This window comes from Leptonotus elevatus, chromosome 10 (genome assembly GCF_054856555.1).
Source record: "Leptonotus elevatus isolate MCC_2025b chromosome 10, RoL_Lele_1.0, whole genome shotgun sequence".
Taxonomy (NCBI): Eukaryota; Metazoa; Chordata; class Actinopteri; order Syngnathiformes; family Syngnathidae; genus Leptonotus; species Leptonotus elevatus.
The window spans coordinates 6,187,161-6,202,967 of NC_141248.1; the positions used below are offsets into that span (position 1 = coordinate 6,187,161).

At 39.3% G+C, this 15,807-nt stretch overlaps 1 protein-coding gene across 1 annotated transcript; it reads left to right on the forward strand.

The window, feature by feature from the left end:
- The first annotated feature begins 1,960 nt into the window (after window positions 1-1,960).
- On the forward strand, window positions 1,961-14,650 carry tmf1 (TATA element modulatory factor 1). Its single transcript, XM_086087858.1, has 17 exons — window positions 1,961-2,581; window positions 2,660-4,053; window positions 4,140-4,243; window positions 5,532-5,658; window positions 5,795-5,900; window positions 6,993-7,135; window positions 8,017-8,183; window positions 8,765-8,921; window positions 9,240-9,332; window positions 9,410-9,566; window positions 9,959-10,151; window positions 11,447-11,516; window positions 11,611-11,703; window positions 11,790-11,897; window positions 13,931-14,089; window positions 14,176-14,301; window positions 14,385-14,650. Exons 1-17 carry the CDS (start codon window positions 2,443-2,445, stop codon window positions 14,523-14,525), a joined length of 3,477 nt encoding a protein of 1,158 aa, XP_085943984.1. The 5' UTR covers window positions 1,961-2,442; the 3' UTR covers window positions 14,526-14,650.
- Window positions 14,651-15,807: the final 1,157 nt, after the last annotated feature.

Below are 15,807 nucleotides of genomic sequence, written 5' to 3' on the forward strand. Positions count from 1 at the left end.
TGTTTAGGCCAGCGAAAACAGCCGTGAAGTCACTGCACACCACGGCATTAACGTCACATTTCTTAAAACAGTCAAGAGTGCAGACCACCACATAGAATGAATAGAATAGAATTTGCATGCCTATTAAAATGCATAGAAGTCTCTCTCAGGTTCATTAATCATTGTGGAATGAGAAATTAAACACAAAGGTTCATTAACTCAATGCCGACGCAGTAAATCACATACTTGTGGGAGCTATCCTCCCTGCTAAAGCCATTAAGCTTAATCACAGGTTCTCAATTTTATGTTTTCCATTCACACTAAATGCCTCATGTAATTCTACACTCTGATAGCAGCCCAACACAGTAAATCAACATTATTGTGCCTTTTCATTGTATTTCTTTATTTTCCACAGCTGTTTTGTCTCACTGTTTGTTGCATGTACAATATAAGAGTAACATATAAAATTATGTTATAATAGATCATTTGGACATTTGGACAAATGACTGCCCCATGATAAATGTTAGGTGCAAAAGTGGTATTTTTCCTGTTGTACAATCTCCTTCCGACTGTTATTTAATTACTAAAACATATAAAGGATATCGTTATTGAGGCTAGAAGCCTACATTGCTGTCTGAAATAATAATGGAATTACTAATGCTATACTTTCACTGCAAAAGGTGTACTGCTTTATATTTTCTTGAAGTCTGTGACCAGACATAATAATGATAGTAAACAACTAGAAAGATGCTGCCCCCTATTGGTTATTTTGTGCAAACATTAAAATCAATTGACCTTGAGATTAGAATTCATTTGTGTGTGGCAATTACAAAGGTAGAGGCGCCGTCAGGAATTTAAGACCCAGTTTGGGGGTGCCACCTGCAACCACTTGCCTGCGACAAAATTGACTTAAACTGCGACAAGGTGACCGAGTGGTTAGCACGTCAGCCTCAAAGTTTTGAGGAAAATGGCTGGAATCTCTGCTTTTGCATATTCATGTTGGTTAATTGAAACCTTGAAATCAGGGTCAACCAAATACAAATATTAAAGGAACACTTTTTGTTCTTATAAGTAAAAATACCATTTATTGATGCCAGGCCATGTTATGCTAATTGTAATATTCACAGCAAAATGTCCTCTACATTCAAAACAACAACAAATATATAATACGGACGGATAATAAAATTTAGGCATGTACCGATCACGTTTTTTTTTTTTTTGCACTTGAGTCCGAGTCATATAATTTTGAGGACCTGTTACCGAGTCCTGATACCTTGACAATGTGTTAAGGACAAAAAAGGGCATCGCAGAAAATGGGGAAGCACTCGCTGATTTCAGTGGTGAATGGCCAATGATAATTATATCCTGTTTATATACAAAATAATGATAATACAAAATAAATAATCCTAAATATAACTTTGATGTCTTGTGGATGACCTTAAGATAATCAAGAGATAAAACAAAAACAAAGCTAAAACTGCTATTAGCTCGTTTGATTGCTATTTTAGCGATATGGCTTTAGTTTTGTGTCATCCTTGAATGGTAATCTATATGTAAGAGAGCCCTTTACACCGGAAAAATAAATACATAAATAAATCACAGTATAAATATTTTGTTGTTTGCGTCAAAATGTTTGTTGCTGGGTTAGGATATTTTATACATAAATAAAAAATGCATTATGAAAAAAATTATATAATAAGTGCACATACAGGATTTTGCAAATATGCAAGTATTTTGTTCATATCTATAGATGCGTTTTTGTCATATGTCATACGTCTGGTTCGGAAGTGTGTGGTTCTCTATGTTGGTCCGAGTAGCGTCCGTCTTCAGCATAGTTGCCCATCCTTGTTTTGGGCGCTCCTTGTCTCCTGAGGAGGAGCGTCTAGGGCGCTTGGGCTCAGCTTTTTCAGGGCACTCTGAATCTGAATAACCGAAGTAAAAGTTGAGCAATGCTCTGTTTCCGAACAGTCGCAATGAAGCAGTGCCTACTCGGGAGTTTAAATCCAAACGCACCCGGAGCCGCCAGCCAGCCCAGACAGTGACATCATGCTGCTACGTAGACCGGAAGTAGCATCATCGCTAAAGCGTCGAGATCACCAGCTGAGAGCGACCAAAACAAACGGAAAAACTGGATTATTATGATGATACTTTCGCTTTGAAGACTCTGGTAGCCGACTAATGAAGTAATCCAATTCAACCGACGCTCTCGAGATTCCCGTCTATACTTATTGCGATCTCATGACAAATGCTATTCCGTACTAGCTTTAGCTAGCTTAGCTAGCAGTGTTGCATTGATCTGTCAACAAAGCAAGTCTGACCAAAACTATTTTTGATGTAACGAAGTGTTGTCACGTCAGACAATCGCCGAGGGCAAAAATGTAGATCAAGTTAACTCGGCTAATCTGTATTCAATGATTTATTTTTAAATCCGCAAAACAAGTTGGAGCTAGGTTAGTGGCCAAGATGAGTTGGTTTAACGCATCTCACCTGTCCACTTTCGCCAAACAAGCACTGACAACAGCTCAGAAATCAATCGATCGTGTTCTGGACATTAAGGAAGACGACGGCCAATGGAGTGACACAACTGTAATGCCCTATGACGGTAGGTTTTACTGAACAGTGGTTTTGCATCTAATGTTAACTGTGTATTTAAGCGCACTTCATTTATTTTTGTTGTCAGGTGTGACATTGCCTGAAAAGTTGTCATTAAGTGGCGGATGGGGTTTGACCCAGTGGGAAGCACCACCTGAAGAAAATATTTTAACTCTGAATACCTCAGTGGCCATAACTACTCCTGTCACCCGCACAGTTGTGGATGAATCTGAAGACTTTTTTAGTGCCTTCCTTCCACCTGGAGATGGGCAATGCATCACCACATCCCAGGTAGTTTCTGTACCCCCATCTAAAACTCCGAACCAGCCTGAGGAAAAACTAAATAATAGCATAAATATTTTGATGAAGAAAGAATTGGAGAGTCTAGAGACAGTGTTTGCTGATTCGACTCACATATGTCAGACAAGTGGTGATAGCCAACTGGTGGAGCTTGAAAGCTTGCATCAGGACACTATTCTCCTCCAGCCAGTTTCTCCCATTGAAAACTGTGGTGACCTTACTTGCAGCCCAGATGACACAAATGCCAATACCAGCAGAGGAAAACATAACTCTGTCACCAAAGATTCTGTTGACTGTATTACAGAGTGGGCACAGATTCAGACAGAATACCCGGTTGGGAAAAGCCCCTCAGATTCTCCTGAACCTTGTACAGTTTCTGCAGAATCTAAAAAGTCTAAACATTCAGATCTACCAGCCTCCCAATCTTCAAAGGATGTACATTTAGAGCAGAAAGATTTAAAGACAGAAGACCGTCAGAGTGACACCCCCTCCCCTCCAGTTAGTGCCTTCTCTTCAGGAACATCCACCACCAGTGATATTGAAGTTCTGGACCATGAGAGCGTGTTGAGTGAGAGCTCAGCCAGCTCCAGACAAGAGACAGGAGAAGGAAAGGCTAGCCTTCATTTGATGAATGGCTCATTCCAACTTCTTTCCGCATCTGCTTGTGGAGATTTCACTCGCCTGGAAGACTATCCAAAACTCACAGAGAGTTGTGGTTCCTCCTCAGATGCATTTGAGCGAATTGATTCATTCAGTGTACAGTCGCTGGATAGTCGGAGTGTCAGTGAGATTAACTCAGATGATGAGATCCCTGGGAGTCGGACGCTCGCTTCTGTGACTTCGGGCGCTGCTCCTCCAACAGATGTTCCATCAGGTGAATGTGAGAAGCAAGAAGGTGAAGTAGTGGAAAGTACAAATGAGATGGAAGAGGAGAAAGAAGAGTGTTTCACTGGAACCGTGAGGAAGCAGTCTGTGGACGAGATGGAAGAAAGTGGACGGAGCTTAACGCCTGTGAATTGTGAGCAGCCTGAACTGCTGGCTGAGCAGGAACAGGATTCGGGGGCGAACGTGGCAAACGTTGCGCAGTCTGATTTCAACTTGAATGCAGAAGAAGAGGTAATTTCACCAATCACAGAGGAGATGAAAGGTGTTTCAACAGTTCAGATTGTTGAGCTTCAAAAGGTAAATTTGTATATATATTTTTTATATATAAGTCATTGATTTAAACAAAACATTTCAGGTGTAAACGGTAATTTGTGCTGTTGTAGGTTATTAATGAGCTTTCGAGCCGCCTTGAAAAGCGAGAGTCTCAGCTGCTGGTAGTCAGCAAGGACAAGGCTCGACTGGAAGAACAGTGTGACAATCTTAGAGAGTGAGTATTGGGCATTGACACTAAATGTTCTGCCTTAGAAAGCTCTGAAATTGACCTCATCACTGATATTGTCTCATGGTACATTATTTTTGTTTTATTGCTCGTAACATACTGTGCAGGATCAGGGTTGTTTCTGTTCTCGTCACTGCAATCTTGACTTTTCTTTCATTTTAAATTCATTTCAGCGAATTTATATTCACAATTAATCAAACCTCAATTGAAATTCTAAACAATAATATGTTCTATGCAGCCCCACTAGTCTAAACATGGTATTCTGATTGATGTTATGCTCGTAGAATATTAGTTAAGGTGCATTCAAGGATCTTTTGTCGCTGCGTCGTCCGGGTGGATCATCTTAATGGTTAGTTCTCGATGCCGTCAATCAGTCTGCCGTAACGATGTTGTGCGTGCTCGTTCCTAGCTGCGGATGCGCACTTCGAGTGTTTGTAGCATGTAGCCGCTGAGCTTTGGACATTCATCATTGTAGCTCCACCGATCTAACCATACTTTGAAAATGTCTGAGAGCCGGAAAAGGACATCCGGCTGCAGAGACTGAAGAAGATGAGCCCGCACGTTCCCGACATTTGATAGGCGTTTCCCCCGGACGAGCAGGAGAGCTGGTAGGATGGTCTTCCTCATGCGCATTTTTAAAAAAGTGACAAATTGACGTTTTCGAGAAGATCCGTAAATATACCTTTAAGCAGCAAAATCCAGCCGTTTTTATCCAATTCAGAGGGCGGCCATTTTGCCACTTGTTGTCGACTGAAAATGGCATCACAGTTGCTCAGGGCTCAAGTAACAACCAATCACAGTTCACCTGTTTTCTGAAGCTGAGCCGTGATTGGTTCTTACCTCAACCTGAGCAACTGTGATGTCATGTTTTTTTTTTTTTCCACAAACGCAATATTAATCAGAATGCCGTGTTTGGACTATTGGCGGACACATGAAACATATTATAAAGAACATATTTTGGGTTCACTTCCCCTTTAATGGGTTTAAATAGAATACTAAATAATAAAATATTGAGCTTTTACACTAATGAAGGGGTCACCGACCCCGGTCTTCAAGGGCACTTACCCAGCATGTTTTTGTATGTTTCCCTCCTCCAGCACACCTGATTCAAACTATCAGGATCGTTATCACGCTTCTGCAGGGCTTGCTCATGAGCTGATCATTTGAATCTGGTGTGTTTTGAAGAGGGAAACATCCGAAATATGCTGGTTATCTGCTGTCGAGGACTGGAGTTGGTGACCTCGGCACTTCACTTATATGTGTCTTCTCCTTACAGTGAAGTTATAACTCTGAAGGAGGAGAGCTCAACAGTCCAGTCCTTAAAGGATGAATTTACACAGCGCATAGCAGACACTGAGAGGAAAGCTCAGCTGGCTTGCAAAGAGAGAGATATAGCCAAGAAGGTAATTTTGATTTGATATACATTTTATTGAATTGATCAATTTTCTATCCAAATACTAGAATCATCTCAGTATTATTAATAGGGAAAATCTACAGCTTGCCACAAGTGTTTGTTTCAAGGTTTGCGTATCTTCACAGGAAATTAAGGGTCTGCGAGAGGAGCTTTCTTCAAGACTTCACTCCAGTGTTTCATTGGAGCTTATTAAAGAGAAAGAGGAACAGATCAGAGGCCTGCTAGAAGAGGGTAAGTACTATAAATGTACTACAAACACTACATACAGCAAATATAGGCTTGACACAGTTCACTTTTAACTTCTAATGTTAATCTGTCAGCCATCACAGTTCAATAGCGAGCTGTCTTCAAGATCCAAGGCACTACGTGTATTGAGTTTCTACGTCAATTCCGCAGCTAAAAATGATTTTGCCATGTCGCTGCCCTTATGTTGAAGTATTCGTTTACCGGTAATTATTTTTCCCTGAACACAATAATGAGTACTAGTGCTGACACATGCAGTGTATTCTTGCTTTAAACATTTTTGGGGTTATTTCTCCAAGTCATCTGGGATTGACCCCGAGCTCTCTAAACAGGATCTTGAATGAAATCAAAATGAGAAGCACAGAAGATATACATTTTGCCTCGTGTCTTACATAGTTTTTATTGTTCTGTTATTGTTGTTGTAATTTTAAATGACAATGTAAGGCCAGCTGATTGCCTCAATATGCAAAATTATTTAACTTGGATGTGTATTTTTATTTTGGGACTTTGACTTTATAACCAACTGCATTAGCATGATTCACGAGGCTTTAACAAATCTGATTGTAAATAATTTTGATGCTCCCTTGTCATAAGCATTTTAATGTAATTAGCCTGGCCAGATAGTTTTGGAACATTGCCCTCCCATTTCCCCAGTCTGCCCTCAACAATTTATTGCAGAAGTTATTTAGTATGGTGTGTATGAAGTGCTTTTTCAATGTCAGACAAGGGCTCAACAGCCCATAAGCTGGCTCCAAAACTTTCTTTACCGCTTAGCCACGGAACACGGGTGAGCTGCAGAACATTACCCAAGTTAGGGTGAGAGATGGGGTACACCCTGGACTGGTCGCCAGCCAATCATAAGGTACAGGTCAAACAACCATCCATTCTCTGTGCCACTTATCCTCACTGGGGAAGTCCTAGAATAAAAGTATCTCTTGGTAAAATGAAAAACCGCAACAGACGATAACGCAAATCACATCTATATGAATGCTTGCTTGAGCTCATGACTCAACATACATCTTGTGAGTGAAATGCTGCTCAGGAGTGATAAATGTTTGCCTGTTTACATTTCACTTACAGGTGAAAAGTTGTCCAAGCAACAGCTTCAGCATAGTAACATCATCAAGAAACTGCGTGCGAAGGAGAAGGACAGTGACGCAAGAGTCACCAAGCAACAGAAGAAAATAAAGGAAGCGGAGGACGAGCTCAGGCATCTGCAGCAGGTGGGAGTTAGTGCAGTGCTGCAAACCTTTCGGCAAAAATGTCACCCTTTAAAACCTATAGAAATGCTTTTTTTGTCGCAATAAAAGAAAAACTAAGGGTATACCCTTTGTTTTTCCTTTTTGTTCTATAGAACAAACAAACTACTTTTGTATAAGAAAGGGCTTTCATCTTGTACTATGTTGGTTCCAAGAATGAGCATAAAAAGATTGACCAATGTGCTGGTAAATGTTTCATTTAAATTGTGATGGTCAATCTTTACGGCTTTTTGTGGAAGTGCACATAGAAGAAACGCTCCTTATGGAAACGTAGGCCTCCTCCATCAAATGGCTTTGCTGCCATCTTTTGGCACATTTGGGCGTTTCAGAAAAAAAACACAAAGCAGTGAAGAGCTCAATTTGTCAGCGAATTATCAAGGATAAGTTCCCCTAATAAATCTGTGAATAGGTGAATTTGCAATTATTTAAAAAAAAAATGTTTTCTTCTTAAATAATTTGCAATTCTAATGAAATGTGACTAGGCAGGGGTACATTTGCAACTGATGGAACATTCTACATTTCCCCAAAACAAAATAACCTTGTTAATAATACAAAACAAAATTATAACAGACATAATTCATGAAGAAAGAATAACATTTATTTGTTTTATACGCATAGGTGCTAGTTATATGTATTGTTTTTGGAAATGGAAAAAAATATGTTTTTCATCCTTGATTCTTTCATTAACTTAACTAGTAACATTTATTTGAACTGTTAGGGTCAATGTTAAAAAAAATGTGCTACCAGGAATGAAGCACATTCAGAAAAAAGAACTGTACTGTCAGTTAAAAAAAATGTTTTTGGATTAAAGTGATATATTTTTGGGGTTTGAAATTTGTATATAGGTTTTGGAAGAGAAGGAAGAAGTGGAGAAGCAGCATAGGGACAACATCAAGAAGCTGAACTCAGCTGTAGAGCGTCAGGAGAAGGAGCAGAGCAGGCTACAGACAAACTCTGAGGAGCTGCTTGAGAAGAACAGAAGTCTCCAGGCCGCTCTGGATAACTCTTACAAGTAAACATAATCTTACGCTGATTCTGTTGAATATTTGGGACTACCTTAACTCATTCACTGCCATTGACGCCTATAAACGTCAAAAATTCATTTGAACTATTTCTATTAGTTTAACATTTTTTTCTCTCCACTTTTGTTAACAAGAGTATGAAAACCTAGACATTTTTTAATACTCGTTTTTTTTTTTTTTTTTTAAGAAAAGCTTATTAAAAATTAGGGGCATCGGGCGATTATTATTTTTATATTGTAATTAATCGCATGACTTCAATAGTTAACTCACGATTAATCACAAATGTTATATCTGTTCTAAATGTACAATCATATTTTTCCTAGGTTTTCATACTCTTGTTAACAAAAGTGGAGAGAAAAAAATGTTAAACTAATATGAATAGTTCAAATGAATTTTTGACGTCTATTGCCGTCAATGGCTGTGAATGAGTTAAGATGCTTGTAAGCAAACTTTGAGCACTTGGACATGTGCATGCAAAAGTTAGAGAAGGTAAACTTAAGTTGTGATGTAAAGGTTGAGCTTTTTTTGTGAGTAGTATATGTTTGGTCATCTTTCACCTTTTCGTTTACAGGGAGCTAGCAGAACTTCACAAAGCCAATGCAAGCAGAGCCAGTAAGGTTGAAGAGGCAGCTCTGGGTAGGGAGATACAAGCCAGGGAGCTGCAAAGCATGGCCCTTGAAAAGGCTCAGGAGGAGGCCCAAGTGCAGCAAGAGCTTCTAGCCAATCAGGTGACACGCCGTCACACACAAATCAGATCTGTTGGCTTGTTCGCTATTGTCATGTGTCAATGCTGACACAGTAGTAAGAAATGCACAATAGATTGCATGTTTAATCATTCTCCTAAGTTACTCAGGACTAAAGTAGTATCATTAAGAACAGTTCAATATCTTGGTTCTAGTCCTGATGTGGACAAACAAAAATTGCATCTATTTGTTGTAGAGATGCTAGTCTATAGCATTGTTGATTGCATTTGAGCAAGGCACCAAACTAGTCAATCTAATTTTATGAGCCCAACATCATTCAATAACTCTCAATGTGATGCGCAGGTGAGTGACTTGAGATTGGCGCTCCAGAGGGCGGAGCAACAGCAGGCAAGGAAAGAAGATTATTTAAGGGAGGAGATCAATGAATTACAGAAGGTAATGTAGTAATGTTGGGTCTGATTCTACAACGCTAGTTCTCCTGTTATGCCACTTTTTCGTATCTTCTTCCACAGAGGCTCCAGGAAGCCGAGTCAAGGAACCAGGAGCTCAGTGAAAGTGTTACTTCAGCAACGAGACCCTTGCTGCGTCAAATTGAGAATCTGCAAGCTTCACTGGGTGGACAAACGGCATCCTGGGAGAAACTAGAGAAGAGCATCTCTGATAGGCTTGGTAAGAGTTGAATTTGTTTCTGCGTGTGGATAAAACCTCAAGGTATGCACCAGAGTGATTATTTTGGGAAAAACACCGTGCCAACTTGATGAAATTAGTTCTTGATGTAAATCATAATTTTTTTTAAGACCGCTATTGCGTTTGTTTTAGTCCTTGTACTATTTTGCTGTCTGTTTACATTGAATGCCACAAACTAACTACTAACTAACCTAATATGTAGAGTGTAGAGAGATAGGTAGGTAGATTGACGGATGGTTACTTTTCCTTCACAAAAAGTTTTTACGCTACTTATTGTGTTTGCATTTAACAACAGGTGTACTATGTAGAGCAGAAAAACTGATTTGACCTAAAAAATAATCTTATTCTCTTTCTTTTTTTTCTCGTACTCTCAGTTGAAGCCCAGGCACAACTAGCCGTTGCAGTTGAGAAAGAACGCGCAGCAACAGAAGATTTGCTCTCCATTAAGTGCCAGTTGGCCTCACTTGAGTCCCAAAATTCCCTTCTTCGCCAGGAGAAGGTCCGGTTGCTGGCACTTGTGGAGACTGAGAAGAGCAGAAGAGAAAGATTGGAAGATGAAAGCAGCAGGTAGTAAAGTGCAGATTAAAAACCTATATTAACTTATTATGTTGATACATCCACCCATCATCATAATCATAACTACTTTTTTTTTTTTTTGCTTAGTGACGTATAGGAGCACAAGCTTTCAAATATTAATCTATATACAAAGGTGACTCAAGTAGCTTAATGGCACTTTGTTTGGTAGTTTTAACTTGCTTAAAATGAGCAAATTGCCGAAACAAAGGATCACAAACACAAATTCAACTTAGACAGTGACGTTACTTGGCTGTAGATACAATTCTAGGTTTTCATACTCTTAACAAAAGTGGACTTTTTTTTTGAACTAATAGTAATAGTTCAAATGATTTTTTGGACGTTTATAGCCGTCAATGGCAGTGAATGAGTTAATAATTGAGTAATCGTTCGGAGCCATTTTTTAATAAAAAAATTGTCCAAATCCTTTGATCTCAGCAAATCGACAGTAATTGTTCACAGATTTTTGTAGTCCTTCATGAAAGAAGACTGATTATATCTTCTGTCTTTAATCAAAATAAGACATTTTCAAACAGTGTTTACTTTGGATTATTATTTTTTTAACCTTTATTTAGTCAGGCAAAAGAGATTAAGAACAAATTCATATTTACAACTGTGGCCTGACAAGAGGCAACACCTCTTAAGGGAAAGGGGAAAAAATAGGGATAAAACAATAAAACAGCAAAAACAAGCAAATACACTATACAAGAAAACAATAACATAACCATAAAACAGCTAAACATACACAGAGATGGATCACGTGCCAAGAAGTGACAAAGCCAATTTCAATTACATTGACATTGACAATGACATTCAAAAACAATGACCAAATTGGTAGCATAGTACAACATAACCCCCCCCTTTTTTTTTTTTTTTAAATAACTATACGAATACGAAGTACGAAATAAACGTCAATCACTGGAATAAACCGTAATCAGGAAGAAAAAAAAGCAACATTAAAATTAATCTGATTAGTCGATTAACCGATTCTAAAAATATTCGATCGTGACAACAACCGTAACAATTGAAATAATAAAAATCCAACCTTGATTTAAGAGTTAAATTGTTGAATTGGATGGAAGTACTCAGACAATTCCCCAATTGTTTATATGTGAAGCTATTGCTTCATTGAGATTTGATCCGTTGGGATTAATGCAGTTCAGTGCAAAGATTAAGACAAAATATCACTTAGTAAAGAACACACAATGTAGATAAAATGCAGATGGTGTCCTGAATCTTTTAGCCTTGAATTTTATTGACCGAGCATCTTTTGACTTCTTTCAATGTAGAGAGCATATAGAGTTGGCAAATCTACAAGAAGAACACAATCGCGTGCTCGAAGAAGCAAAGAAAGAAAAGGTATCGTTTTGCTCCCCCCCCCCCCACTTATTGCTCTTGTCCTCCACAAGGTGTCTTCTTTACTTAAAGTATGTGCCCCTTTCTCCTTTACCAGCTGCTGCTTACCAATCAACTAGAGATGGAGAAAATGAAGGTGGAACAGGAGAAGAAAAAGTACTACTTGGCACAAGAGGCACTCAAGGAAAAGGTTTGCACTATTCAATTGAATTTGTTTCCATTGTGATCTCAAACATGTTCTCTAATGTTGTTGGGTTTTTTTCTGTTGCGGAGCAGAAGAGCGTAATGCATGATCTGCCAGCTTCTTCCACGCCCTCACTGTCCCGCTCAAGCTCCATAAGTGGAGCTGACAATGCTGGTTTGCACTCCTCTATATTTTCACAGGTACACTAACTAGCAAGACTAACGATATGGTTTCCGCAAACTCCACTTAAATAGGAGGCATAACTAAATTATGTTAAAGTTCTATGTGGAGATACAAAGATAATTTTACGTGAAGTGAGTGTCTTCCCTACGTTGTATGTGTCTCAAGCACATTTTTCCACCCAAGTACAAGACACTTGATTTTGAGTATGTGCTGATCCGATACCTTGGCAATGCATTAACTCATTCAAACCCAAAAACGTGTAAAAATGTTTTAGAATACTATGTCCTTCCCTCCCAAAAACGTGTTTTCTGTTTCTGTTCTGTTTTTTTTTATTTTTTTTATGCAAAAGCATACAGAAGGCTTTGATGCAGCTTCTGGCATGAAGAGGTGGCTTAAAGCAATGGTAGTTCTTAAAATAAATAAATAAACGGCCGGCAGGTGGCAGCAGAGTATAATAGATCAGCCAGGGCCATGTTGCAACAAGCTCTTTTTGTCAGTGTTTTCACCAGGAATGTGAATATTGACAAAACTTAGCCATATTCTAATGCTAATTGCTGCAAAATGGAAACAGATACAAATATATATATCTTTCTCCTGATGAAAAAAGAGACTCTAATATTTCTTTTTGGTAGGTTCTATGTTTTTTATAGCAATAGAACACAATATTTTGTGGGCCTTGCAAAATCCTTTAAAACAGCCGGGAGCGAAGCGAAGGGGGTTGCTTCAATAAAAATGCCTTGGGAGGGAATGAGTTAAGAAGAAAACATTTAAATATTTCATCATAAATAAATCATTTAAGAAAATCAAAAATCTCACTTAGCGCAGTAACAAAATACAAGTTCTTATATGGTCAATGTTTCACTAAGTGCAACATTGGAGAAGTACATAAAACATTATTTTAACAAGCTCTAATTTATATATGTAATTGTGTAAAAAAAGAAAAACTTCTAACGCTACTGAATGACAATGTGTCTCCAAATTTTGACTGGTAGTGTTTACACAAGCAAAAATTGCTACCACTTGGTCTGTTTTAGTTGCATGTGTAGTAGGGATGCAACGAAAATGTTTGGCCGAACCCGATAACCAAAAATGAGAAACGCTTGGCCGAAAACCTAAACGCCTCAAAAAAATAAAAAAATATATTATTATTTTTTTTTTTTTACAAATTTATCAAAAGAAAAAAGCAATGTTTAATATCACTCAGATTCATCATTAGCTACAGTGCACTCCACATTTTCAACACATATTACAGTAATGATTGAGAAATAAATGTGGATGAATGAGAATAGCCACAAGCATAGAGTAAGCACACTGCAGTGTCATGCCATTGCGTTTGTTACAGTACAGTGCTTTTCTGTACATTGTTAGACGTAATAATCTGGAGATGAAACTTTACTTTTGTGAACTTTTTCGAGTGTCGTCACTCGTCAACTTCAATTGATTTGGGTCGCTGCTGATAACGCAGCTCTCGTCTCGGTCATGTGAAGAAAAAAAAATTATCATGTAAAGGAACCGGGCGCCGTGTTGCTTATTCAACGGGTTTTTTTTTTTTTTTTTTTTTTTGCATTTCAGCAGCAAACAATTTGCTACGACACTTGAGTTGCAGAATAAGAAGTTCGATCGCTGTAAACTAGCGCGTAGCTGCTACACGCACATACTTGCCTTATGTTGTCTTCCGCGTCCTCTTCTCTCGCTGGCGCACACACATCATACGGAAATCAAGATACTGCTTTCCGCTAACACTTTGTGCCGTTGCCATTATTCTTTGCCGCTGATTTGAAATAGCATCGACCGCGTTAGCCTCAAGACGCTAACTTTCGGCTACTGCTCATGAATTAACATTGAGGCGGAACGCTCACCCCGGCGTTCAATTCAAAAATACGCTTGCTTGCAGCAATTTTTTTTTTTGCTTGCGTGACCACAACATCCTATTTTCTCCAATTTTATTTCGGCCGAATGCTGAAAATTCATATTTTTCTAATTTTCGGTGGCCGAATATTCGGTGCATCACTAATGTGTTGTACTTGACTTGTTGCACTCTTCTCCAAAGGATGATTCTTTAGACTATACAATGGGAAGTGGGACCATGTCTGTGTCGATGAGCGGGACCAACTTGTATGAAGCCGCCCGGCTGTCTGGTGGCTCCAGCGTCATAGAGAATATGCAGTCTCAACTTAAATTGAGGGAAGGCGAAATAGCACAGTTGCAGGTAGCGATGAACACAATTACACACAAGAGTGTATATAGACATGAAGGCTCATGTTTGATTTGTCTGTGAAACACTTGCCGTGTTAGCTGGAGATTTCTAGCCTGGAGAGGAGCCGCTCTGTGATGGCAGAGGAGCTGGTACGACTCACCAATCAAAATGATGAGATGCAGGAGCAGGTTGCAGAGATCCCCAAGTTGAGAATTCAACTCAAGGTGAGAACTAACAGACACAAATCTACAACATATATTTTGGGGATTTTGACAGATTGATCTACTTGGCTTAATTTGTTTTTCAGGAACTGGAGCAGAGGCACAACACCATCTTGCAGATGTATGGAGAAAAAGCTGAAGAAGCAGATGAGCTGAAGCTGGACCTTGAAGATGTCAAGAGCATGTTCAAAACCCAGATTGATGAACTGCTGAAGAACCAGAAATAAATCTATTGCACTTTGAGTGTTTGTGGGGGGTTCACAGAGTAAGACTTTAAAAAGAAAAATATCTGTACTATAAATCATTTTATTTTGGTTAATAAAACAATATTCCGGCAGGAGTTTCTATGAAATCACGTAGTGTACTTTGCATAGCACCAAATCAGTATGAAGGATACACTGATTGTCCAGATGAGAAAGAAGAAAAGTAATGTATGAACAACCTTAGTGAAACTTGCAGGCATAGCAACTCCGCTACGGCTTCTGCAGACATCGAGGTCTTATCCCGTTGAGCAACTGTTTGAAAAATAAATATCTCAGAAGGCTACTGACAGCATCAGGGAAATTATTTTGTGACCAATGAAGTTATCTGCCAGGAGAGTTAGACCTGTTGCTTCCTCAACACAATTTTATGGTGCTTTGTACTCAACCGCAACAACATTTTAGGTCATTCTGACAGCCCATGATGGCCCAACACACACTTCATAGTACAGTATATTGCCCCCAGCGCCCCCCTCCACACACACACACACACCTTATTTTGTAATCCATATTTTGCTTCTCTCCATTTCATCTTTGATATTGGTATTGATATGGTGAAGGTTTTTACACTGAACAAATTCTTCCCGGGTTTCTTGATTTAAATATTAACATGTACAGTGCATAGAAATTATATTACTATTGTTTCACAGCATAGCCATATCAGTGTGTGCTTTGTTGTTGAGATCTCAATGTTAATGTATATGAATAAACATTTGAGTAGTGGGGGAAAAAAATTCTCGCTCAGTTCTTAGTCATTCTTGATCATTTGTCAGCGACAGAAACTCACAATTTTTTACGGTAACGTGACAAAGTCCTTTCACATTAAAATTTGTGACTATAAAAACTACGGGCCAGAAAGTTCCCGTGGCGTGGCCTACTATGGACTATATGCCATGGAGGAGGCGAGACTTCCGGGTTTTCACCCAACAACGTTGTTTCCGTTTCTGGTTTGCGACATGTGGGCCGCGTCCCAGTACTTGCGCTTCAGCCTTTGTGCCCCTTGGTTGCGCGTTCCCGTCGACGGGTGCGAGGCAGCGAGTGTGTAGTGTCTGTCTCAGTGTCCGAAGCATTTCAGATAGCCTAGACGCCCTCCCGCTGATGAGCGGGAGTGCGCAGTTGGGAGGCCCAGGGTTGGGGGTGTGAGTGTAGGAACTGTGCCAGCAGTGGCCGGAAACGGCTTTGATGTGTAAAGCCCGGAAGTCGGAAAACCGTTGCGTTTACCCCATTGTTTTATGCTTGTAAAGGATGA